This window comes from Eumetopias jubatus, unplaced genomic scaffold, assembly GCF_037043125.1.
Source record: "Eumetopias jubatus isolate StellerSeaLion01/CBP00866 unplaced genomic scaffold, mEumJub1_p1.0 scaffold_14, whole genome shotgun sequence".
NCBI classification, from domain to species: domain Eukaryota; kingdom Metazoa; phylum Chordata; class Mammalia; order Carnivora; family Otariidae; genus Eumetopias; species Eumetopias jubatus.
In genome coordinates, this window is record NW_028274820.1 from 238991 (window position 1) to 266556 (window position 27566).

A 27566-nucleotide genomic window follows, 5' to 3' on the forward strand; every position below is an offset into this window, starting at 1 on the left:
TCTCAGGGTGGCAGGATCGAGCCCCACCTCAAGCTTTGTACTCAGCATGAAGTATGCTTGAGACTCTCTTCTCTTCCTCTGCCCCTCTCCCCTGCATGTGTGCTCTCTCTCTCTAAAATAAATAAATAATTTTTTTAAAAAAATTACTCAAAATTGGTCAAAGACCTAAACATTAAAACAATAAAATTCTTGGAAGAAAAAAATCGGGGGAAAAGCTTCATGACACTGTATTTGGCAATGATTCTTTTGGATATGATACCAAAAGCAAAGGCAACAAAGAAAAAACTTGATCAATTGGACTTCATCAAAATTTAAAATTTCTTTTGTATCAAAGGACATTTTCAAAAGAATGAAAACACAACCCACAGAATGGGAGAAGATATTTGCAAATCATATACCTGATAAAGGGATTAATATCCAAAATACATAAGGAACCCCTACAACTCAACCACAAAAATATCCAAACAACCCAATTCAAAAATGGGCAAAGGGCTTGAATAGACATTTCTCCAAGGAAGATATACTTATGCCAATGAAAATATGCTCAACATCATTAGTCATTAAAGAAATGCAAATAAAAAAACCACAGTGAGGTGCCACTTCCCACATGCTAAAACGACAATCACCAAACAGAAAATATCAAGTGTTGCTGATGATTTGGAGAAATTGGGACCCTAGTACATTGTTGGTGGGAATGTAAGATGGTTCAACCACTGGGGAAAACAGTTTCACAGTTGCTAAAAATGCTAAACATAGAAATACCATATGATCCAGCAATTCTGCTTCTGGGTATATATCCCAAAGAAGTGAAAGCAGGAACTCAAACAGATACTTGTACACCAAGGTTCACAGTAGTAGGTATTCACAATGGTGAAAAGATGGAAACAATCCAAATGCCCATCAACAACTGAATGGATAAACAAAATATGGTATAAACATAAAATGGAACATTATTCATTCATAAGAAGTGGAATTCTGGCACATACTACAACACGATAAGCCTAGAAAACATGCTATGTGAAATAAGCCAGACACAAAAGAATATTCTGGGACTCCACTTATATGAGGAACCTAGAGAGGCAAACTAAGAAACAGATACAGAAAGTGAATTAGGGGTTACCAGGGGCCGGAGATGGGGGAATGGGGAGTTACTGCTTAGTAGTTAGAGTCTCTGGAACGATAAAGTTTTAGAAATAGTGATGTCATGGTTGGACAACATGGGAATGTAATGAATGCCACAGATTTGTACACTTAAAATGATTACAATGGTAAGTTTTATATGTATATATTTTGCCAAGACAAAAAAAATTTTGAAGAGAATCTATTTAGAAATCTCAGAAATTTTAAAAATATATTGTTGAAATGAAAGATCTGAAAGAGTGGATTTTAATTATCAGAAAATGCAGGCTATATACCTAATTGGACCTTAATCCTAAAAATAATTAAAAACTCTGGATAATTATTTTAAAACTAAAATTATCTAATCAATTAGTAAGGAAGCTGAGGATCCTCTGGTCACGTCATAGAAGCAAAGAGGTGAGCCTAGAGAGTGACTACCGCTTCCCTGTCTTGGGGGCCTTCTTCAGACCAGACAACATGCATTTGGGATTTCACAGCTGCAGGTGTTTGAGGAACAGAAAACAACCCTCTGGACCCATCCAAGGCCGGGGCTATAAAAGAACAGCCTCCATCCCTGGGGCAGGGACTCCAGAGGGTCATACCCATGGTTTTTACAGTGAAATAGAAATAACTGGCCTCCGCCCCAGAGAAGAGCTGAGTGTCTCCAATTTGGTTCAGGAGAGGATTACCTCTGAGAATATGGAAACCACGAGTGGCCCTTACATGGCTGTGCAACCTGAATTAACATCACCTGGGTAATCTGAAAATTGAGAAGCAACTTTAGAGTGATCCTGGGTTAGGAGGGCTTCCAGAGCCTGGCAGACACAAACACAAATTTCCTCTGGAAGAACCCACATTTATCCTGGGTATCAGAGAATTTATGAAATAAAATACCAAGAAAAATGAAATGCCAAAGAAAAATTCTAAATAAATTTTGAGAGTCAAAAATAACACAAACAAGGCACCATGAATGAGGAAAAAAAAATCGGAACAGACCTTTAAGAATTTCAGATAAATGGAATTATTAGACACAGGCTTTACAGTAACTATGTTTAATACTTTCAAACAGATAAAAAATAACCTTGAAATATATACAGAAGAGGATGAGATTTGAAAAACAATCAAAATTTAAAATAGAATTGAAATTATAAGTGTAATGGATGGGCTTAATAGCAAATTAGACACACTGAAACTAGTTAAATGGAAAATAGAACTGAAAAGATTATCAGTAATGGAGCAAAAAGTCAAAGAGAAGGAAAATATGAAGAAGGGTTAAGAAACACAGCAGAAAAAGTCAGAAGGTCTAACCTGTATATAATTATGGACCCAGATGGGAAAAGAGGGAAAACGGAGAAGCAGTATCTGAGAAGATAGTTACTAAGAATTTTCCCAAACTGGTGAAAGATACCACCTTACAGCTTCAAAGGGCTAAACAAATTAGCCCTAAACAAATTAGTTATGTAACACCTGGTTACATTAAGAGTGAAATATATAAAATTAAGAGGATGTACTTTAGGCAAGAGGAAATTGGCAGATGGAAGATCTGGGCTGCATGAATACAGAGCATAGAAAATAGAAATTTAAATAAAAATTGGCTTTAGAGGGGCGCCTGGGTGGCTCAGTCGTTAAGCGTCTGCCTTTGGCTCAGGTCGTGATCCCAGGGTCCTGGGATCAAGTCCTGCATCCGGCTCCCTGCTCAGCGGGAAGCCTGCTTCTCCCTCTCCCACTCCCCCTGCTTGTGTTCCCTCTCTCGCTGTCTCTGTCTCTGTCAAATAAATAAATATTTTTTAAAAAATTGGTTTTAGAAACAATAATAGTGTATTGTGGGTTAAATTTTTAAAAAATTTATAGCAAGAGTTGTAGGAAAAGTAATGGGCTCCCAAAGATGCCCACATCCTAAGCCCCACTGCCTATGAATACGTCATGTCACATGGCAAAACAGCACAAATTCATCATGTTCCAGTTCTGTAGGTTAGAAGGTGTTGGCAAGGCTGTGTTTCTTGCCAAAGGCCCCTGGGGAAAATTCTGTTCCCTTATCTTTCCCAGTCTCTAGAGGTGGCCTGTTGATCTCATCTCATGGCCCCCTCCTCATTCTTCAAATCCAGCAACGTTGCATCTCCTGATCTTTTATTCTGCCTCCTGTCTACATTCATGGACCCTGGTAATGACATTGCCCCTTCCCCTAATCCAGATAATTGTTTCATATTAAAGTCAGCTGATTACCAACCTTAATTCCATCTGCAACTTTAATTTTTCTTTGCCATCATCCAGTACGAGAAACATACACAAAAAAACCAATAAGCATAAAGAATCAATGCAAAAAAAGAACTTGACCTAACATATACATATATAGAGAATATTACACTCAATATCTATAGAATATACATTTTTTCAAGTGCTCATGTAACACCCATCCCCCACCCCTTCCCCTCTGATAACCATCAGGTTGTTCTCTATATAAAAGTCTATTTCCTTCCAAAAGAACTAAAATACATGGAGGCTAAAGAGCATCATACTAGAGAATGAATGGGTCAAACAGGAAATTAAAGAATTTTAAAAATTCATGGAAACATAAGAAAATGAAAACACAACAGTTCAAAATCTTTGGGATGCAGCAAAGGCAGTTGCAAGAGGAAAGTATATAGCAATACAAGCCTTTCTCAAGAAACAAGGTCTCAAATACACAACCTAACCCTACACCTAAGGGAGCTGGAGAAAGAACAGCAAATAAAGCCTAAATCCAGCAGGAGAAGAGAAATAATAAAGATCAGAGCAGAAATCAATGAAATAGAAACCAAAAGAACAGTAGAACAGATCAATGAAACTAGGAGCTGGTTCTCTGAAAGAATTAACAAGATTGATAAACCCCTAGCCAGACTTATCAAAAAGAAAAGAGAAATGACCCAAATCAACAAAATCATGAATGAAAGAGGAGAGATCACAACCAACACCAAAGAAATACAAACAATTATAAGAACATATTATGAGCAACCCTGTGCCAGCAAATTAGATAATCTGGAAGAAAGGGATGCATTCCCAGAGATATATCAACTACCAAAACTGAACCAGGAAGAAATAGAAAACCTGAACAGGCCTATAACCACTAAGGAAATTGAAGCAGTCATCAAAAATCTCCCAACAAACAAAAGCCCAGGGCCAGATGGCTTCCCAGGGGAATTCTAACAAACATTTAAAGAAGAATTAATACCTAGTCTTCTGCAACTGTTCCAAAAAATAGAAATGGATGGAAAACTTCCAAACTTGTTTTATGAGGCCACCATTACCTTGATCCCAAAACCAGACAAAGACCCCATCAAAAAGAATTACAGACCAATATCCTTGATGAACATGGATGCAAAAATTCTCACCAAAATACTAGCCAATAGGACCCAACAGTACATTAAAAGGATTATTCACCATGACCAGAGTGGGATTTATCCCTGGGCTGCAAGGTTGGTTCAGCATCTGCAAATCAATGTGATACAATACATTAATAAAAGAAAGAACAAGAACCATATGATCCTCGCAATAGATGCAGAAAAAGCATTTGACAAAGTAAAGCATCCTTTCTTGATCAAAACTCTTCAGAGTATAGGGATAGAGGGCACATACCTCAATATCATAAAAACCATCTATGAAAAACCCACAGCGAATATCATTATCAATGGGGAAAACCTGAGAGCTTTCCCCCTAAGGTCAGGAACATGGCAGGGATGTCCACTATCACCACTGCTATTCAACATAGTACTAGAAGTCCTAGCCTCAGCAATCAGACAACAAAAAGAAATAAAAGGCATCCAAATCGGCAAAGAAGAAGTCAAACTCTCACTGTTTGCAGATGATATGATACTTTATGTGGAAAACCCAAAAGACTCCACCCCAAAACTGCTAGAACTCATACAGGAATTCAGTAAAGTGGCAGCATATAAAATCAATGCACAGAAATCAGTGCCATTCCTATACACCAACAACAAGACAGAAGAGAGACAAATCAAGGAGTCGATCCCATTTACAATTGCACCCAAAACCATAAGATACCTAGGAATAAATCTAACCAAAGAGGCAAAGGATCTGTACTCAGAAAACTATAAAATACTCATGAAAGAAATTGAGGAAGACACAAAGAAATGGAAAAACGTTCCATGCTCATGGATTGGAAGAACAAATATTGTGAAGATGTCAACGCTACCTACAGCAATCTACACATTCAATGCAATCCCTATCAAAATACCACCCACATTTTTCAAAGAAATGGAACAAATAATCCTAAAATTTGTATGGAACCAGAAAAGACCCCAAATAGCCAGAGGAATGTTGAAAAAGAAAAGCAAAGCTGGTGGCATCACAATTCCGGACTTCCAGCTCTATTAAAAAGCTGTCATCATCAAGACAGTATGGTACTGGCACAAAAACAGACACAGAGATCAACAGAACAGAATCGAGAGCCCAGAAATGGACGCTCAACTCTAGGGTCAACTAATCTTCGAAAAAGCAGGAAAGAATGTCCAATGGAAAAAAGACAGTCTCTTCAACAAATGGTGTTGGGAAAATTGGACAGCCACATGCAGAAGAATGAAACTGGACCATTTCCCTACACCACACACAAAAATAGACTCAAAATGGTTGAAAGACCAAAATGTGAGATAGAAGTCCATCAAAATCCTAAAGGACAACACAGGCAGCAACCTCTTTGACCTCAGCCACAGCAACTTCTAGAAACATTGCCAAAGGCAAGGGAAGCAAGGGCAAAAATGAACTATTGGGACTTCATCAAGATAAAAAGCTTTTGCACAGCAAAAGAAACAGTCCACAAAACCAAAAGACAACCGACAGAATGGGAGAAGATATTTGCAAATGACATATGAGATAAAGGGCTAGTTCCCAAAATCTATAAAGAACTTCTTAAGCTCAACACCCAAAGAACAAATGATCCAATCAAGAAATGGGCAGAAGACACAAACAGACATTTTTCCAAAGAAGACATCCAAATGGCCAACAGACACATGAAAAAGTGCTCAACATCGCTCAGCATCAGGGAAATCCAAATCAAAACCTCAATGAGATACCATCTCACACCAGTCAGAATGGCTAAAATTAACAAGTCAGGAAAGGACAGATGTTGGCGGGGATCCGGAGAAAGGGGAACCCTCCTACACTGTTGGTGGGAATGCAAGCTGGTGCAGCCACTCTGGAAAACAGTATGGAGGTTCCTCAAAAAGTTGAAAGTAGAGCTACCATACGATCCAGCAATTGCACTACTGGGTATTTACCCCAAAGATACAAATGTAGGGATCCAAAGGGGTATGTACACCCCGATGTTTATAGCAGCAATGTCCACAATAGCTAAACTATGGAAAGAGCCAAGATGTCCACTGACAGATGAATGGATAAAGATGTGGTATATATACACAATGGAATATTATGCAGCCATCAAAAGGAATGAGATCTTGCCATCTGCAACAACGTGGATGGAACTGGAGGGTGTTATGCTGAGTGAAATGTCAATCAGAGAAAGACATGTATCATATGACCTCACTGATATGAGGAATTCTTAATTTCAGGAAACAAACAGGGTTCCTGGAGTGGAGGGGGGTGGGAGGGATGGGGTGGCTGGCTGATAGACATTGGGGAGGGTATGTGCTATAGTGGATGCTGTGAATTGTGTAAGACTATTGAATCACAGACCTGTACCTCTGAAACAAATAATGCATTTTATGTTAGAAAGAAGAAGATAGCAGGAGGGGAAGAATGAAAGGGAGGAAATTGGAGGGGGAGACGAACCATGAGAGACTATGGACTCTGAGAAAAAAACCAGGTTCTAGGGGGGAGGGGGTGGAGGGATGGGTTGGCCTGGTGATGGGTATTGAGGAGGGCGCGTACTGCATGGAGCACTGGGTGTTATACGCAAACAATGAATCATGGAACACTAATGATATAATGTATGGTGATTAACATAACAATAAAAAAGTCTATTTCTTGATTTCTCTATTTTTTTCCTTGTTTCTCAAATTCCACATGAGTGAAATCATATGGTATTTGTCTTTCTCTGACTGACTTATTTCAATAAAGGGTGAGTATCCAAAATATACAAAGAACTTACACAATTCAACACCCAAAAAACAAATAATCCAATTTTTAAAATGGGCAGAAGACACAAACAGACATTTCTTCAAAGAAAATAGACCGATGGCCAACAGACACATGCAATGATGCTCATCATCACTTATTAAAGATGTACAGGTTTATTTCTGAGCTACTCGATTCCATTGGTTTATATGTCTATCATATACCAACACCACACTATTTTGACTACTGTAGCTTTGTAGTAGGTTTTGAAATCAGGAACTATGAGGCCTCCAGGTTTGATCTTTTCAAGATTGCCTCAGCTATTCACTAGCCCTTGAGATTCCATATAAATTTTAGAATGGACTGAAAAATAAAAGTCACTGGGATTTTGATAGGGAGTGCACTGAATATGTAGATCAATTTGGGTAATACATCTTAACGATACTGTCTTCCAGTCCACAAACATGGGACAGGTTTTCATTTATTGATGTCTTCTTTTATTTCTTTCAGCAATGTTCTGAAATTTTCATTGTGTAAGTCTTTCATCTCCTTGGTTAATTCTTAAATATTTCATTCTTTTATTATACTATTATAAATAGATTGCTTTTATTTATTTATGTATTATTTATTTATTTATAGAGAGAGAGTGCACAAGTGGAGGGACAGAGGGAGAGAGAGAGAAAGTATCCCAAGCAGGCTCCACACTCAGGACAGATCCCGACACGGGGCTCCATCTCATGACCCCTGAGATCATGACCTGAGCCCAAATCAAGAGATGGATGCTTAACTGACTGAGCCACAGGCACCCCAAGAATTGCTTTCATAATTTCCTTTTCAGTTTGCTCATTGTTAGTGTATGGAATTGCAACTGGTTTCTGTATTAACTGTATTCTGTATTAACTTTGTATCCTGCTACTTCGCTGAATTCATTTATTAAATAGTTTGGTAGAGGGGCGCCTGGGTGGCTCAGTTGGTTGGGCAACTGCCTTCAGCTCAGGTCATGATCCTGGAGTCCCAGGATCGAGTCCCACATCGGGCTCCCTGCTCAGCGGGGAGTCTGCTTCTCCCTCTGACCCTCTTCCCTCTCGTGCTCTCTATCTCTCATTCTCTCTCAAATAAATGAATAAAATCTTTAAAAAAAAAAGATTTCTTAAATAAATAAATAAATAAATAAATAAATAGTTTGGTAGCATCTTTAGGATCTTCATATAAGATCATATCATCTGGAAACAGAGATTTTACTTTTTCCTTTCCACTTCGGATGCCTTTTATTTCTTTTTCTTGCCTAGCTGCTCTAGCTAGAACTTCTATTACTATGTTGTATAGAAGTAGTGAAAGTGGGCATCCTTGCCTTATTCCTGATCTTAGAGGAAAAGTTTTCAGTCTTTTACCATTGAGTGTTAAGTTTACTGTGTTGTTCATGTACATTGGTCTGTTGTTTTCTTTTCTTGTAGTTTTTGCCTGGCGTAAGCCAGCCTCATAGAATGAGTTACAAAGTGTACTCCTCAATTTTTTTGAAAATGTTTGAAAAGGTATTCTTCTTTAAATGTTTGGTAGAATTCACCAGTGAAACCATCAGGACCAGCACTTTTCCTTGTTGGGAGATTTTTTTTTTTTTTTATTGCTGACTCAATCTCCTTACTAATAAGAAGTCTATTCAGATTGTCTATTTCTTGATTTAGTCTTGGTAGATTTTGTGCTTCTAGAAATTTGTCCATTTCATCTAGACTATTCAATTTTTCAGCATACAATTGTTCATGTATTCTCTTATTTATTTCTGTAGAATAGTAATGTCCCCACTTTCATTTCTGATTTTAGTAATTTGAGACTTCCTTTTCTCTTAGTCCATCCAGCTAAAGATTTGTCAATTATGTTGATCATTTCAAAGAACTAACTTTTGGTTTCATTGATTTTCTCTGCCATTTTTCTACACTCTTATTTCATTGATCTCTGCTCTAATCTTTATTTTTTCCTTTTGCTAGCTGTGGCTTTAGCATATTCTTTTTCTAGTTCAAGTTGTAAAACTTTGTTGTTTTGAGATCTTTCTTGTTTCTAATGTAGACATTTATAGCTATAAATTTCCCCCTTAGCACCACTTTCAATGCAACTCATGAGTTTTGTATGTTGTTTTGTTTTCATTTGTCTAAGTATTTTCAAATTTCCCTTGTGATTTCCTCTTCAATCTTTTGGTTGTTTAAAAGTGTGGGGTTTTTGTTGTTGTTGTTGTTAAAATTTTGTTTGAGAGAAAGCAAGAGAGCACAAACAGGGGGAGTGGCAGGCAGAGGGAGAAGCAGGCTCCCCACTGAGCAAGGAGTTGGATGCAGGACTCAATCCCAGGACCCCGGGATCATGACCTGAGCCGAAGGCAGGTGCTCAACGGACTGAGCCACCCAGGCATCCCTAAAAGTGTGTTTTATATTGCCCTTCCCTACCCCGTTCATCCCTTCATTTTTTTTGCTGTGTGTGTGTATGTCTGTCTGCCTGTCTGTCTGTCGGGGAACCAGGCATTAAAGATTAAGGTATTCAAAAACACCTGCATATACAGGGAAAATTACAAAATGATTGTGCATGCCCAAGGAAAAAAGACAAGATTTAAGATTTAAATCTACATCCTGGGCTGATCCTGGGCACAGAATGAGTATAACAATAAAAAATAAACAAAAATAACAAAAAACAGCAAACCCTGGGGAAGGGAAAGAATCTGATTTTCAGAGTTATCCCATTATTAGATTCAAATGTCCAGTGTTCGACAAAATATCACAAGGCAAAGAGACAGGAAAAGCATTACTCATCTGCAGATGATCTCTGATGATCACTTGTTTGTGACAATTGTCTTCTCGCTGCTTCCAAGGTTTGCCCTTTTTCTTTGGCTTTTTAAAATCTGATTATAATGTGTCTTAGAGCGGGTCTTTTTGAGTTCATCTTAGTTGGAGTTTGTTGAGCTTCTTGGATGCTTATATTCATGTCTTTCTTCAAATTTGGGAAGCTTTCAGCCATCATTTCCTTAAATATTCTCTCTGCCTCTTCCTTCTTCTTCTCTGAGAGTCCCATAATGCAAATGTTGGTGCTTTTGGAGGTTTCCCATAGACATCCAGGTTGTGTTTGCTATTTTTCATCTTTCTCTATTACTGAACCTCAATAATTTCCATTGTCTTTTCTTAAAGTACTGATTTATGTTCTGCCAGCTCAAATCTGCTTTGATTCCTTGTGATTTTTTTAAAGATTTTATTTATTTATTTGACAGAGACACAGCGAGAGAGGGAACACAAGCAGGGGGAGTGGGAGAGGGAGAAGCAGGCTTCCCGCTGAGCAGGGAGCCCAATGTGGGACTCGATCCCAGGACCCTGGGATCATGACCTGAGCCGAAGGCAGACACTTAATGACTGAGCCACCCAGGTGCCCCCTTGTGATTTTTTTTATTTCAGCTGTACATTTCAGCTCCAGAATTTCATTTTGGTTTTTAGATTTTCCATCTCTTAATTGATACTTGCCTTTTGTTCTCACATTGTTTCCTTGACTTCCTCTACATCTTCCTTTAGTTCTTTTAGCATCTTTAAGAACATTATTTTAAGGTCTTTGCCTAATATATCTGCCAATAAGTCTTTTTCAGGAACAGATTCTGTTGTATTTTTTTTCCTTTGAATGAGTAAATATCCTGTAAGACACTTGAGCCAGATGGGGAAGGTGCGATAATAATGGCTCCCTGCCTCTTTGTACCTCTATGTTCAGAAGCAGCAATCAGTGATCAGATGAAAGATCCCTGATATTTGGAGGGCAGAATCCTTGTTTGCTTGGCTCCCACAAGCTGTGTGCAAGTTGGTCCAGGAATGGCTGCCTGCCAAGTGGCTGGGGGTTGGCAATGTGTAGCTATTACCATCCTAGAACTGAAATCAAGTAAAATTTCCTATCCAAACCTTCCCCTGAAAGTTGCAAGCCTTCAACAGGTTCCAGAGTTCCAAAAACAGTTACATCAGATGATTCTGCCTGTACAATTGTTGTCCAGGCAGAGAAACAGATTCCTGATGCTTTTGACTCCACCATCTTCCTAGAATCCTCCTTAGTCTTTTGTTGGTGGTGGTGGTGGTGTTTTCAAGAAACAATTCCAAAAACTTGTTTTTCTATTCTATATTTTGTTCATCTCTGATCTTTACTATTTCTTTCCTTCTGCTGGCTTTGGGTTTAATTTCTCCACTTCTGAAGGACAGTTTTGGTGGATACAGGATTCTTGACTTACAAGTTTTTTGTTGTTTTTTTTTTTCCTTTCACCACTTTGAATATGCTAACCCATTGATTCTCGCCTCCAAAGTTTCAGGTGAGGAATCTGGTAATAGTCTTATCGAACATCCTTTTTATGTAATGAGTCACTTCTCTCTTGCTGCTTTCAAGATTGTTTTTGTTTTCAACAATTTGTCAATATTATCGATTTTTTTTCAAAGAACTATCTTATTTTCTCCACTGTTTTTATCTTTTCAATTTCATTGATTGATTCTCTTGTCTCCTTCCTTCTGCACCTCCAGGTTAATTTTGCTCTTCTTTTTATAGGATCTTAAGTTGAAAGGTTAGATTATTTTCCTGAGACTTTCCCTCTTTCTAATGTAAGAATTTGGAGCTATAAAATTTCCTGTTAGTACTACATTCACTACATCCCACATATTTTGGTATATTTTGCTTTCATTTTCATTCAGTCCAATGTGCTTTATTATCCTTTGAGAATTCTTTAACTCATAAATTATTTAGCAAATTGTTGTTTATTTTCCAACTGTTCCAAGATTCTCCTGTTATCTTTCTGTTCCTGATATCTAGTTGATTCCATTGTAGTGAGAATACACACAGTATGATTTCAATTATTTTAAATACGTTGAAGCTCTTTTTATGGCCCTATTGTGATAAATGGTCTATCTTGGTAAACTGTCCATGAAAACTTGAAATGAATGCCTATTCTGCTATTGCTGTATTGTGTGTGTTGGACCCTGCTGATTGATAGTACCATTGAGTTGTTATATATCGTTGCTGATTTTCTGGGTACTTTAATCAATTGCTGGAAGAGGGGTATTGATGTCTCCACTATAATCATGGATTAGTCTATTTCTCCTCCCAGTTCTATATTTGCTTTACATATTTTGCAGCTCTGTTGTTTAGTGCATACAAATTTAGGATTGCTATGTCTTGATAGCCTGACCCTTTTTATCATTATGAAATGCTCCTCTCTCTGTAATTTTCTTTGCTCTGGAATCTACCTGACAATACTACTGCTTTCTTTTGATTACTGTCTGCATTGCATATCTTTTTCCAACTTTTTATTTTCAGCCTACCTATACCATTACTTTTGAACTGAGTTTTCTTGTGGGGACTATATATTTTTATCCACTCTGTCCCTCTCTTGTAATAGGCATATTCTGATATTTACATTTAATGTAATTTTTGATATACTAGGACTTCAGTGGGGTTTTTGTTTCATTTTGTTTTGTTTCTTTCCTCTGTTCTTCATCAGTCTGTTTTCTTTTTCTGCCTTCCTTGTACCTTTTGTCAGAATTCCCTTTTGTTCTATCAATAGTCCTTTTGAATTTATCTCTTTGAATAGATATTTAGCAATTGCTCTCTAGGTTTTTTATTACACATACATAACTTTTCACAGCACTCTGGTGTCAGCATTTTACCAGTTCAAGTGAAATGTAAAAACACTGCAATCCTTAAAGTTCCTTTATCCTGTGTCTTTTATAATACAGTTGTCCTAAAGATTCCCCCTGCATGCTTTGAGATCCATATCAGACAATGTTACAACTTTTGCCTCAACCATTAAATTTAATTTAGAAAACTCAACAAGAGAAAAAAAAAAATCCCATCGTGTTAACTTACATATTTACTCTTTCTACTGTTCTATATCCCTTTCTGATGTTTCAAGATTCCTTCTTTTATCATTTCCTTTAAAACTGAAGAAACTCCTTTAGCTTTTTTTTTTTTTTCGAATGGGCAGATCTTCTGGTGACAAATCCTCTTAGTTTTCCTTCATCAGAGAATGTCTTGATTTCCACTCTATTCCAGAAGAATATTGTCACTGTATAGAGAATTCTGAGTTACAGTTATAAACAACAGATATTTATTTCTCACAGTTCCAGGTTGTTGGCCTCCTCTGACATCACACAAGCACAAGAAGGAAGACCCCCCACCTTATTACAGCCAAGTGAAGATGAAAGTCCACCACCCTGGCTGCAAGAATGTGATGGTTAATTTTTATGTCAACTTGACTGGGCCACAAAATGCCCAGGTAGCTGGTTAAAGATTATTTCTGAATGCATCTGTAAGGGTGTTTCCAGAAGAGATTAGCCTTTGAATTGATGGGACTGAATAAAACAGATGATCCTCCCCAATGTGGATGGTAATATCCAATCTGTTGAGGGCCTAAACAGAACAAAAAAAGTGGAGGAAAGTTAAATTGGCTCTCCGCCTAAATGCTTGAACTAAGACATCAATCTTCCGTACTCAGTGCTCCTGGTTCTCAGGCCTTCAGACACAGACTGGAATCCACAGCATTAGTTCTCCAGTACTCAGCCTTCAAACCACACCACCAGCTCTCCTGGGTCTCCAGTTTGTACAGAGCCAATCATAGGATTTCTCAGGCTCCATAATCCCATAAGCCAGTATTTTATAATAAATGTATCTCCCTTTTCCCACCCCAACCCCTAGTTTCCCTAGAGAACGCCAATACAGTGGGTAAGGAATACCTTGTAACTGCTCCCCATGTGGCCTTCACTGTGAGTGAGAAAAGGTATGATCACTGTGGGGGGCATGACAATCCCATCTCCTCTGGGCCTTCTCTGACATCACCCCAGCAAGGACGGAGGATTGCCTCTTTACAACATGGCTATCATAAAAGTCTAGGCTCCCCACTTAACCTTTGCTAATGCAGATGGGGCCCCATTTTGTTCCATGGTGTTTGGATATAGTAAAGCAGTTATTGCCTATAATTTTTCTGTCTTGCTAAGCTGCCCCTTTCCTGGTCCTTGGGTGAAAGAGATCAGGCTTCTGTTGGGGCTCCCCCCTCCCAACTCCCATTGGTATTTCCAGGTTGTTGGCTTCTCCAGCACCAAATCCAGGATATATTAAGCAAAAAGAGAACTCACTGTCATGTCATTTTCAGATCCCAAGATTCCTTCCCAAGTCTCCCATCTTTTCTCCACACTTAGAGTTTCCTCATGGCTTGATAAAGCCCAATTGACTGATTTTTTTCCCGGTATAGCTCATGCCTAAGTTATAGTTAAAATATCTTCGTTAAACCCAAGGTTACAAAGATTTTCTGTTTTTTCTTTCTAGAAGTTTTATAGTTCTAATTTAGTTTAACAATTAGGTCTATGATCCATTTTTATGTGAGGTAAAGTTGAGGTTATTTTTTCTGCATCTATCTAATTGTTCCAGAGCCATTCTCCATAGAATTGCTCTGGTGTCCATCTTAGTCCACTCAGGTTGCTATAACAGAATACCATAGACTGGGGAGCTTACAAACAACAAAGAGGCTGGGAAGTCCCAGATCAAGGCACAAGCAGATTTAGTATCTCACAGGGCCCACTTCCTAATTTATAGATGACTTTTTTTCCTGTGTCCTCACATGATAGAAGGGACAAAGGAACTCCCTAGGGTTTCTTTTTTACAAGGACACTAATCCCACTCATGAGGGCTCTGCTCTCATGACCTAATTAATTGAAAGTACCCCACCTCCTAATGCCATCACCTTAGAGATTAGGATTTAACATAGGACATTTAGGTGCACACATTCAGTTTAGGCAGCACCTTTTGGAAAATCAACATGTGGGTTTATTTCTGTACTGTCTGTTTTTCATATTTCATTTTCTATTCTTTCATTATTTCAAGATAACCTGGCTATCTTTATGCCAACATACCTTCTTCATTGTATAGCTTTACAATATATCTTATAGTCGTGTAGCTTGAGTCCTCCCACTTTGTTTTTCTTCAAAGCTGGTCTGCCCATTCTGAGTCTTGGGCGTATCCATATAAACGTTAGAATCAATCTGCAAATTTCTACCAAAAAAGCCTGCTAGGATTTTTTAAAGATTTTATTTACTTATTTGAGAGAGAGCATGAGCAGGGGGAGAAGGAGGGGAAGAAGCAGACTCCCCGCTGAGCAGAGAGCCTGATGTGGGGCTCTATCCCAGGACCCTGGGATCATGACTGAGCCACCCAGGAGCCCCAGCTGGGATTTTGATTTTGATTACATTGAAATACTAATTCAGGAAGAACAGATATCTTAACAACATTGATTCTTCCAATCCACGAACACAGCCTCTCTTGCCATTACTTTGATCTTTAATTTCTCTGAGCAATGTTTGGTAGTTTTCAGTGTAAAGGTGTTCCATATCCTTTCTCAAGTTCATTCAGAAGCATTTAATATTTTTCATAGTACCGTATATGGCATTAAAATGTTTCTTCGGGCACCTGGGTGGCTCAGTTGGTTCGGCAACTGCCTTCGGCTCAGGTCATGATCCTGGAGTCCTGGGATCGAGTCCCGCATCGGGCTCCCTACTCAGCGGGGAGTCCGCTTCTCCCTGACCCTCCCCCCTCTCATGTGCTCTCTCTCTCTCTCATTCTCGCTTTCTCAAATAAATAAATAAAATCTAAAACTAAATAAATGTTTTTTCAATTTCTGATTGTTGTTAGCACATAGAAATATAATTAATGTCTGTAGATGATTTTGCATTTGTAACAGCTAAAGTGTTAATAGTTCCAGAAGCTTTTTGTAATCTCCCTCAGATTTTCTGTACAGACAAGCATGTCGTCTGTGAATAAAAACATTTTTACTTCTTTCCACTGTCTGCATTTTATTTCTTTCCCTTGCTTTATAGATATGGCTAGAACATCCAATACAACATTGGATAGTAGTGAGGTTGTAGGATAATCTTGGGGAGTACTGGACTGAGGGCCTTAGTTTTTCATTAGCTGTTGCCAAAAGGCCTCTCTCAGTTCCTTGGCACAGGGGCTGGTCCATAGGACAGCTCACAATATGGTAGCTGGCTTCCATCAGAGCAAGGAAGTGAGGGAGCAAGGAAGCAAGAGAAGGAGACAGCAAAAAAGATTGCCCAAGGTGGAAGCCAGTCTTTTTCTTACCCTAATCTCAGAAGTGACATCCCATCACCTTTTTTATTCATTAGAAACATCACTAAATCCAGCCCACACTCAAGGAAAGGAGATTACATAAGGTGGCCTGAATACCAGGAGGTGGGAATTACACAAGGGGGCCATCTTAGAGGCTCCCTACAACAAGTTCTCAATGGCCAAATCGGGGACAATTTGAGCCACTAATGGATTAAAACCAACAGAATAAAAATCCATGAGCCCCTACTGATATAAACAAAACAACTGAAAAAATAAATTTAAAAACTGGGGAGAGGAGGGGTGCCTGGCTGGCTCAGTCAGTGGAGCATACGACTCTTGATCTCGGGGTGGTGAGTTTGAGCCCCATGCTGGGTGTAAAGATTACTTAAAAAAATAAAACATAAAAATAATAAATAAATAAACAAATAATAAAATGGGGGAGAAAAGATAGCTCTTCCTTACAACAGAATTCCATTTAATAAATGTAGAAAGAGTGGTGCCTGGGTGGCTCAGTCAGTTGAGCATCTGCCTTTGGCTCAGGTCATGATCCTGGAGTCCTGGGATCAAGCCCCACATCAGGCTCCCTGCTTCTCCCTCTGCCCTTCACCCCATTTGTGCTCTCTTGCACACACACTCTCTCTCTCAAATAAATAAAATCTAAAAATATATATATAAATAAAAATAAAAATAAATGTAGAAAGAGAACTAGAAATAAAAGCATAGGTAAACACCACAGTGATAATTGCTGTAGGCAAGACTGTAACCTAAAATTAGTGGATGAAAGTGTGGTAAATAAACTTCCACATAGTCTCAGCATTTCTCCCCACAAGCTATTTGTTAATTTAAAAAGAAAAAAAAATTAACTTTACAATTAAAATATCAACCTAACAAACTGATCAGACTTAATTAGTAATAAAACTTATCAATGTCATGTACCCTCTGATATGATGCACTGAGGACACAGCATCACTTCTGTAATAGTCTTGCCAAAAATGCATAACCTGAATCTCATCAATCAGAAAATCCAAATTGAGGGGCGCCTGGGTAGCTCAGTTGGTTAAACGTCTGCCTTTGGCTCAGGTCATGATCCCAGGGTCCTTGGATCGAGCCCCGCATCGGGCTCCCTGCTCCACGGGAAGCCTGCTTCTCCCTCTCCCACTCCCCCTGCTGTTCCTTCTCTCACTGTGTCTCGCTCTGGCAAATAAATAAATAAAATCTTGAAAAAAAAAAGTCCAAATCGAAGGACATTCAACAAAATAACTTTCCCATACTTTTTTGGGGCACCTGGGTGGCTCAGTTGTTAAGCATCTGCCTTCGGCTCAGGTCATGATCCCAGGGTCCTGGGATCGAGCCCCACATCGGGCTCCCTGCTCCGCGGGAAGCCTGCTTCTCCCTCTCCCACTCCCCCTGCTTGTGTTCCCTCTCTCGCTGTGTCTCTCTCTGTGAAATAAAAAAAAAAAATCTTTAAAAAAAATAAATAACTTTCCCATACTTTTCAAAAATGACAAGGTCATCAAAGACAAAAAAAGACTAGAATTTCTGCAGAAGGCTAAGAGGATAAACAAATGCAACATGGCATTTTTTTATCCTATCACACAATAATTGGACAATTGATGAAATTTGAATGAAGTCTGTAAATTAGTTAATAGTTTCGTATAGGTGTTAATTTTCTGGATAAGCTAACTGTATTAGTTACGTAATATGCTGACATTAGGGTAAGCTGGGTGAGTAAACAAGAACTACGTATTGTTGTTATTATATTTTAAACAGTTTTACAGGCATACAATTTATCACCTATATACATATAATTTGCACACATTTTAGCAATCACTCTCTATTCCCCCCTCAGCCCTAGGCAACCACTAATCCACTTTCTGTCTCTACAGAGCTGCCTATTCTGGACAATTGATATAAGTGGCATCATACAGTATGCAGCCTCTTGTGAGTGGTCTCTCATTTACCATGTTTCCAAACTTCATCCATTGTTGTGTCTTGAATTGTGTCCCCCCCAAAAGATGGAAGTCCTAACCCCCAGTCCTTCTGAATGGGACTTATTTGAAAATTGGGTGTCTGCAGATGGCAAGGTATGATGAGGTCATTACGGTGGGCCCCAAACTCTTGGAATCCTTATAAAAAGGAGAAATTTGGACACACAGACACACACAGGTACAATGTCAAGACGCAGGGAGAACACTGTCTGCAAGCCGAGAACGCCTGAGGTTACCAGAAGTTAGATGAGAGGCACAGCCCTTGCAGCCCTAAGGAGGAACCAACCCTGCCGAGACCTTGATGTTAGACTTCTAGCCTCCAAAACTGTGAGCCAGTGAGTTCTGCTCAGCTGCCCAGTTTGTGGTGCTTTGTCACAGCAACCCCAGCACCTAATATATCCACGTTGTAGCATACATCAGGCCTTCATTCCTTTTTACTGCCCAAAGTATTCCATCGAGTGGATATATCACATTTTGTTTACCCCTCTGGCTAGTATGAATAATGCTACTCTAAACATTTGTGTACAAGTTTCTGTGTGGGCATTAATTGTTTTCCTTTAATTCCTCCTGGGTATACACCTAAGAATGGAATTGCTAAGCCATATAATTCTATGTTTAACTTCTTAAGGAACTGCCAAACCGTTTTCCAAAGCAGTAGCACCAGCTGACATTCCTGCCAGGATTATATGAGGGTTCCAACTTCTCCACATCCTCTCCAACATTTGTTACTGTCTGTCCTTCTGATTGGAGCCGACCTAGAGGGTGAGAAGCGCCATCTCATTGTGGCTGCAGTTCTGCATTTCTCTCATGGCTAAGGACACGGAGCTTTTCTGCTGTATGTGCTTATTGGCCATTTCTTTATCTTCTTTGTGGAAATGCGTATTCAAATTTTTGCCCAGTTTTTAATTAGTCTGCCTTTTTTATTGAGTTGAATACCAGACCCTTTCCAAATATATGATTTGCAAATATTTTCTCATTCTGCGGGTTGTCTTTTTGCTTCCTGATGGTGCTAGTCGCAACCCCAAAGTTTTAAATTTTTATGAAGCCCAATTTATCAAATTTAAATTTTAAATCTTTTACTATATTTGCAACACTTCTGTACATCGAAAATTATACGGAAGACTGGGTACCAAATAAACAAAGATCAAAAGAAAAAGATGTACAAAATAGACAGTGATCAAAATAAAAAACTATGTACAAAATTTATGTAAAAAGTCTAAACTACTATGCACTAAATTACCAACAGGAAGTAGAAATGGATTGTTTTTATTTGCTCTTCAACACAAGTCTTTCTTTTTTCTAATTATACAACTGATGCAAGTCCTCTATGGAAATTTCGGAATTGAGATCCTTAGGAAACTCACCATCCAGAGAGCCATCGCTGTCAGGGAGGTTTCTATTCTTACAGAAATATGTAACTATTTATAAACACTTGGGGTCATTTGTGTCATAGGAGGAGAGCCATGTAACAACTTACGGACTAAGAAATCTGTATGCAGAGACAGCAAGGAGAGGTGCTCAAGCAGGGCTGCTCACTGGCTTTGGAAGGGGAGTGATGGCTCTGCTTCAGGGGAGGGAGGGAGCTCTCCGGGCAGAAGGCGGCCTGGAGTAGGGAAGGTGATGGGGGCAGCCAGGAGCAGTAAGGAAGGTGATGGGGGCGGTGATGGGGGCAGCCAGGAGCAGTAAGGAAGGTGATGGGGGCGGTGATGGGGGCGGTGATGGGGGCAGCCAGGAGCAGTAAGGAAGGTGATGGGGGCGGTGATGGGGGCGGTGATGGGGGCAGCCAGGAGCAGTAAGGAAGGTAATGGGGGCGGTGATGGGGGCAGCCAGGAGCAGTAAGGAAGGTGATGGGGGCGGTGATGGGGGCAGCCAGGAGCAGTAAGGAAGGTAATGGGGGCAGTGATGGGGGCAGCCAGGAGCAGTAAGGAAGGTGATGGGGGCGGTGATGGGGGCAGCCAGGAGCAGTAAGGAAGGTGATGGGGGCGGTGATGGGGGCAGCCAGGAGCAGTAAGGAAGGTGATGGGGGCGGTGATGGGGGCAGCCAGGAGCAGTAAGGAAGGTGATGGGGGCGGTGATGGGGGCGGTGATGGGGGCAGCCAGGAGCAGTAAGGAAGGTGATGGGGGCGGTGATGGGGGCAGCCAGGAGCAGTAAGGAAGGTGATGGGGGCGGTGATGGGGGCAGCCAGGAGCAGTAAGGAAGGTGATGGGGGCGGTGATGGGGGCAGCCAGGAGCAGTAAGGAAGGTGATGGGGGCGGTGATGGGGGCAGCCAGGAGCAGTAAGGAAGGTAATGGGGGCAGTGATGGGGGCAGCCAGGAGCAGTAAGGAAGGTGATGGGGGCGGTGATGGGGGCAGCCAGGAGCAGTAAGGAAGGTGATGGGGGCGGTGATGGGGGCAGCCAGGAGTAGTAAGGAAGGTGATGGGGGCGGTGATGGGGGCGGTGATGGGGGCAGCCAGGAGCAGTAAGGAAGGTGATGGGGGCGGTGATGGGGGCAGCCAGGAGCAGTAAGGAAGGTGATGGGGGCGGTGATGGGGGCAGCCAGGAGCAGTAAGGAAGGTGATGGGGGCGGTGATGGGGGCAGCCAGGAGCAGTAAGGAAGGTAATGGGGGCGGTGATGGGGGCAGCCAGGAGCAGTAAGGAAGGTGATGGGGGCGGTGATGGGGGCAGCCAGGAGCAGTAAGGAAGGTGATGGGGGCGGTGATGGGGGCAGCCAGGAGCAGTAAGGAAGGTGATGGGGGCGGTGATGGGGGCAGCCAGGAGCAGTAAGGAAGGTGATGGGGGCGGTGATGGGGGCAGCCAGGAGTAGTAAGGAAGGTGATGGGGGCGGTGATGGGGGCGGTGATGGGGGCAGCCAGGAGCAGTAAGGAAGGTGATGGGGGCGGTGATGGGGGCGGTGATGGGGGCAGCCAGGAGCAGTAAGGAAGGTAATGGGGGCGGTGATGGGGGCAGCCAGGAGCAGTAAGGAAGGTGATGGGGGCGGTGATGGGGGCAGCCAGGAGCAGTAAGGAAGGTAATGGGGGCGGTGATGGGGGCGGTGATGGGGGCAGCCAGGAGCAGTAAGGAAGGTAATGGGGGCGGTGATGGGGGCAGCCAGGAGCAGTAAGGAAGGTGATGGGGGCGGTGATGGGGGCGGTGATGGGGGCAGCCAGGAGCAGTAAGGAAGGTGATGGGGGCGGTGATGGGGGCGGTGATGGGGGCAGCCAGGAGCAGTAAGGAAGGTAATGGGGGCGGTGATGGGGGCAGCCAGGAGCAGTAAGGAAGGTGATGGGGGCGGTGATGGGGGCAGCCAGGAGCAGTAAGGAAGGTAATGGGGGCAGTGATGGGGGCAGCCAGGAGCAGTAAGGAAGGTGATGGGGGCGGTGATGGGGGCAGCCAGGAGCAGTAAGGAAGGTGATGGGGGCGGTGATGGGGGCAGCCAGGAGCAGTAAGGAAGGTGATGGGGGCGGTGATGGGGGCAGCCAGGAGCAGTAAGGAAGGTGATGGGGGCGGTGATGGGGGCAGCCAGGAGCAGTAAGGAAGGTGATGGGGGCGGTGATGGGGGCAGCCAGGAGCAGTAAGGAAGGTGATGGGGGCGGTGATGGGGGCGGTGATGGGGGCAGCCAGGAGCAGTAAGGAAGGTGATGGGGGCAGCCAGGAGCAGTAAGGAAGGTGATGGGGGCGGTGATGGGGGCACTGGCGGAAACTCTCGACTGAGAGCCAGGCTGGACCAGAAGGAACCTCAGGTGACAATGGACGTACTGCTCGCAGGCCGCGGGGCGCCCCTGCAGAGCGCTGGGCAAGGGCGCATCTTGATGCGATTTACACGTTATTAGAGAGACAGCTCAGGAACGAAGGAACGCGCGGGCCACGGACATGCCTGGGGGCCCGGGGCCATGTCAGCAACACCCTTTGTATTCTGAGGACGCACACACGGGTGACCCCGGGTCCTGCTGGACTAGGGCGACGCCTTTGCCCTGGGGTCAGCGCACTGCACGTCCCTTCGCCCAAAACTAAGTTCAGGGCGCCTGGCTGGCGCAGGGGCAGAGCGCGCGACTCCTGAGCTTGGGGAGCTCGAGCCCACCCTGCGCGCGGAGAGGACTTAAAACAGGAAAACCCCAGCAACACACACAAACTGCCTGAGAGTGGAGGGAAAGTACTCTCCCTGCCCGCGCACGCACTAGCACCCGCACAATTCGCGCCTCCGCCGCGGGAGGCCCTGACACTGCGCGCGCTCGCTCCTCAGGTGTGGGCTGCAGCCCTCACACCGCGCCCGCCGCACCGGGGCTCCTGGCGCCGACCCCGGGGCCCGCAGGACTCGGGGCGGGAAGGAGGACGAAGTCTGGGACGGCTGAGGTTCAGGCCGCGGCTCCGAGCCCTGGCGGAACAGCCACGTCCCCCGAGGCCCACGGCCGCCGGCGTGCGCGCATCTTCGCCCACACAGAACACGCGCGGGCGGCGGTACTTACAGAACCACGGCCCCCTCGGGACTGCCCCGCCGCCTGAGAGCGAGCCCAGCGGGCGGACACAGGCCACCGTCGCCCGCGCCCTCACAGCCACCGCTCGCCGGCGCCGGCCCCACAGTGCCCCGCGGCGCGCACGCGCAGACTGCCGCTCCGCAAGCGGCGAGGGGAGCGGCGGCGAGGGCGGCGACTGACAACCGCAAGGAACCCAGGCGGAACAGCTACCGCGCGGCCTTAAAAGGGCGCCGCGGGGCACCGGCGTCACGTGGGGCACCGGCGTCACGTGGGGCTTGCGTCACGCGGGGAGGGGCCTGAGGGCGGGGTCCGAGGAGCGGAGGGGCGGAGCCCAGGGGAGGGGCGGGTCCTGGTGGGCGGGGTCGGATGGGCAACGGGGCGGGACTTCTCGCCCGCGGCCCTGGCTGCCACCTTGCGGAGCCTGCCTGCGTTTCTGCCCGGGATCCCCGGACCGCGACACGGCGGGAGTCCCTGGGCAAGGGGCGCTTGCCCTGGTCGGGGTGTCTGCAGGGCTGGCGGAGGAGTCGAGATTGGAGCCGGGGCCTAAGAAGTGGCAATTCTGCGGGTGGAAAAAGGGACACGGACGCTGTCGGCCACGGGGAGCCCGCGTGGCTGGGCGTGGGGCGGGGAGAGTTCGGGGGTTGGGGGGGAGGCTAGCGGGTGGCCGTGGCCGGGATGGCCGTGGGGTGGCCTCACAGGCCTTCGGGGCCATGGTGGGATCGCTGTCCTATCCCGCAGCTAACCGGGAGTCCTCGCGGATTGACTGGAATCGGGACGTGTACAACAGAATTCCCAGTTCCCCCGCCGCACCATCGGTTGTCTAGCATATCTGCTACCAGTCCTTCCTCTACTTTAAAAAATAATAATTGTACTGTATTTTGTACCCTTTTTCTCACCGCATTAAACGTGGCCATTCTCCATATTGTGAAATAGTATTCATAACTTATGTTTAATGTTAACATTGCATAAATACCTGACCATTACCTGTCGTAACTAAACGAGGCCTTCATCACGACGCATCCCCCCAAGGCCAGCTCGGGTGTCTCCCTTTAGTGATTCCTTTCAGGCAAGTTCAGTTACCTCACCCTCACGGTCCAAATTGGTTCCTCCCAGTTGCGCCTTTACAGATCTCATCGGCCTCCATGTTCCAAACTGTAGGACACTGCTTATCCGCCTGACCCTGTTCCCTGCCCTCCAAACCTCTCTTTCCACACTTAGGCAATGACACTGCCATCCACCCAGGTGCCCACCTGGGGCCCCTGCCTCTCTTGCTTTCACCCCACGCCCTTCCTCAAGTCCCGTCCTCCAAGTCCAGCTCCTGCATCCGTGTCTGTCCCACAGTCACTAACTTGAGCCAAGTCTTTGCTAAAGTCACTAACTTTGTGCCAAATTACAGCACCCTCCATGCCCCTCCCACTTCCGCCACATTGCAGCCACACGTGTCTTTTTGTAATAGATCGCAGCATGTGATTCACCTGCTTCCAAGTCCTAGGTTGACAGATGACCCCTCTTAGAGAATACTTGGCCAAAGGCATTCCTTTTTGGAGAACTATTTATAAAACATGAGTCATACCCTTAGAGACCCTGTAATTCCGTCTGTGGCAACCAAACCCAAGCTCACTGCACAACGAAGCGACACTCATTAAGGCATTATTTACTTTAGGAGGAATTTAGAATATGAATGGCAGTTAAGGCATATTGAGTGCTTGGTATATGCCAGGTACTTGCTAAACATGTATCATCTCATTTAACTTTCTATACAAACGTGTGGGACACGAAGGCTGGGAATGGTTAGGGCCTTGCCTGAAGTCCCACTCACTGTAAGTGACGTGCTCTGTCCCGGGTCCCTGTGACACCCACACCCATGCGTTTAGTCACTACAGGTAAGGGGCCCTCGTGATGAAGGGTCCTGCCCCTGGTTTAATGGTGTGCCGTCACCACCTTGAAATTCTTAATAATGGCAAGAGACCTTATATTTTCATTTAGCAAATCATGTAGCAAGTCCTGGAAGAAACGGCACAACTGTAGAAAATACTAACCTGAAAAGCATGTTGAGAAGGCACCTCTGGGACAAAGCAGGAAGCTGGGATGACTAGTGACAGAGACCCCGCTGCCCTTGCTCACAGAAGTGGAGGCCACAGGACTTTGGGGGTGACTCTGGGCTCCTGCTCTGCTTCCGGGAGATTCTCTGGACTGTCCAGCTCTGGGCCCCATGGCCCACTGGAGACACAGTGGCTTCCAGAAATTCTCAGAAAGCCCAGCAAATATATTTTTTCCTTCACCTCCTTGTTATGAATTCAGTCACCTGCTCGTTCTTGAACCAGTGAATAGCAAGGGGTCTGGCTACTCTTAGACCTGTTGCTGAGGGTGAATTTGCTTCTCATGAGGGACCAAACTGAACAGGAGCTCTGCAGGAAGGAGGAAGGGGAGTGGGTACCAGCAGCATGAGGTTGATGTTTATACGATAATTATTAATAATGAATGACAGTTTTTTTCTTTTTTTTCTTTTTTAGGCAATTCATGTCCTTGAGAGAAAATTTAGAAAATTCCTGAAAATGCAATTTTAAATTTTTTAAATTTTATTCATTTATTTGACAGAGTGAGCAAGCACAAGCAGGGGGAGCAGCACGCAGAGGGAGAAGCAGGCTCCCCACTGAGCAGGGAGCCCGATGTGGGGCTCGATCCCAGGACCCCGGGATCATGACCTGAGCCGAAGGCAGACGCTTAACGACTGAGCCACCGGGCGCCCCCAAAAATAATAATTTTTTTAAAAGATTTATTTATTTATTTATTTACTTGACAGAGAGAGACAGTGAGAGAGGGAACACAAGCAGGGGCAGTGGGAGAGGGAGAAGCAGGCCTCCTGCAGAGCAGGGAGCCCAATGTGGGGCTCGACCCCAGGACCCTGAGATCACAACCTGAGCCAAAGGTAGACGCCCAATGACTGAGCCACCCAGGCGCTCCTAAAAAAATAATAATTTTAAAATAAAATTAAAAGTCTCATGTGTAAAGAAAGCATTCGATCTTAATTTAACTGCCAGTATGTTTTCTTTCTTAGTTGCACATAAGATAAAATTGTATGTTACGTGGGATGGCATCTTGGACCTAGAGAAACACACACTCAAGGATTGAGTGTGTCAGATGGTTTGCTTGACTGTTTTCCTCGGGTGATGCTCTGTGCTTTAACCCTTTCCTGCCGGGGGCCTGTTTTTATCTTTGTTATGTATAACAATAATTACAACACAATTTCACCCTGTATGGTCCTTTACAATTAATCAAATAGTCTATATATGTGTGTTTGTATGTATATGTATATTGAGTAATACATTCCCATGGGTTCAAAATTCAGAAAGTACCAAGGGGTCTCCAGGGAGAGTCACATCCACGCCTGTCTCCTATGCAGCGACCTGCGTTAGGGGCTTCCTCCGCCAGTCCTGCATACCTTCTCCACACTCCCCAGCCCTCCCTTTACAGCCCTGATGACAGCATCCTTGATTCTGTACTGGACCCACTTGTGTACATCCAAAGCCCAGAATGCCCAGCCACACGACAGTGCTGGCCAGGTGGCAGACAAGTGTTGTCCTTAACGACGCACCAGATAATTATGCGGAGGCCCAGAGCCCTCACGGTGATGTTCCCAGTCGTAGAGCTGGGGCTCAGACCTGGGTCTTCCCACCGCCTTCGATAAGCTCAGAAATGCGATACACGAGCAGACTAGTTTCTTTGAAATCACTCTGCGCTCCCTTTGAAATGCCTTTGAAACTCCTCGGTGTTGGCTGGAGTGTCCCAGCGGAGACCACTTCTGGCCTTTCAGGGAATGTTCCGTCTTAGTGTCCATTCACCACCCCGCTGAAGAGGGATGTGTGTTGGGGCAGGGAACAGCCGGTGCTGTGGAGACACCCAGTGGGCCGGGGGCGTCAGGGAATCAGCGGGTACAACAGCCAGCTTCTCCCACCCTCATGGTTGCCACGGCCTCTCCAGGACTTGTCCTAAAGGACCTTGCATCGAGGAGCTCACTCATTCACGCAGCATTGCAGAGGATGCAAGCAAGCCCCTGGGAGCCCCAGTGAGCAGGAAAGAAACTGCCCTGCAGAAGTGTCTGGAGCCACACTGCCCCTCTGAGCGTGTCCTCTGGTCCCCTCACATGACCTTAGTTCCCCAAGTGCACCACTACCGTGACGACTGTGCCGCTTCCTGAGTGCTGGCCACAAGTAACCCATCTAGACCCACGGGATACTGAGAACCGACCAGTGGAGTCGTGGTGGGTGTTTATAAACCATCCTCTGGGGTGAGACGTGGCCCTGGCTTTCGTGCTTGCTGGCTTCTGTGGTGCAAATACTCACTGTGGCCAATTATATCTGGGGGGAGGCATGGGAGAAGCCTAGGGTGGCCAGAAAGGTTGGGGTTACTCGCATGGTCAGCACGCCCAGAGACGTGAGGTGGGATCGGGAGGGTCTTTGTGGGTGAGCTCAGTTTCAGGCTGAATTCAGGTAAGGAAGAATGGAATCAGCCAGACTCGTGCATGAGGCCCACACCCTGGGGTCTACCCTCCCCTCAGAAGACTGACTCAGATGTCCTCAGTCTCCCGCTCTGAGCCCCGGGACATGCCGCACACCCCACGGTGGGGAGGTAGAGACTGACACACGGCAGCCCTGTCCTTAGGCGAGCACTCTGTCTGTGACCTGGGACAAGTTACTGTCCTTCTTAGTGAGAGGGGGTTCCCCCGGGACCGGGCAGCAGAGGTGCTGGAAAGTGGGGGAAGATGGTGGCTTCCAGCAGAGCAGAGAACATGGCCCTAGAGCCACCTGTCTGGCGCTGGGACATCAAGCAGGAC

At 44.3% G+C, this 27566-nt stretch overlaps 1 protein-coding gene across 3 annotated transcripts in view; it reads right to left on the minus strand.

Moving 5' to 3' along the window:
• The window catches only part of URGCP (upregulator of cell proliferation), a 59168-nt gene extending 36345 nt beyond the window's left edge, over positions 1-22823 (minus strand). Inside the window, exons 1-2 of one of the 3 annotated variants that reach the window (XM_028095386.2) lie at positions 22724-22809; positions 13042-13584 (exon numbers count right to left, since the gene is read on the minus strand). In XM_028095386.2, coding sequence (XP_027951187.1) covers positions 13042-13043 — 2 coding nt within the window. In that variant the 5' untranslated portion in view covers positions 13044-13584; positions 22724-22809. Of the gene's footprint in view, positions 1-9973; positions 10050-13041; positions 13585-22723 lie in introns of those variants that run through there. The other 2 variants (XM_028095389.1, XM_028095392.2) reach the window with 2 other exon arrangements.
• Positions 22824-27566: the final 4743 nt, after the last annotated feature.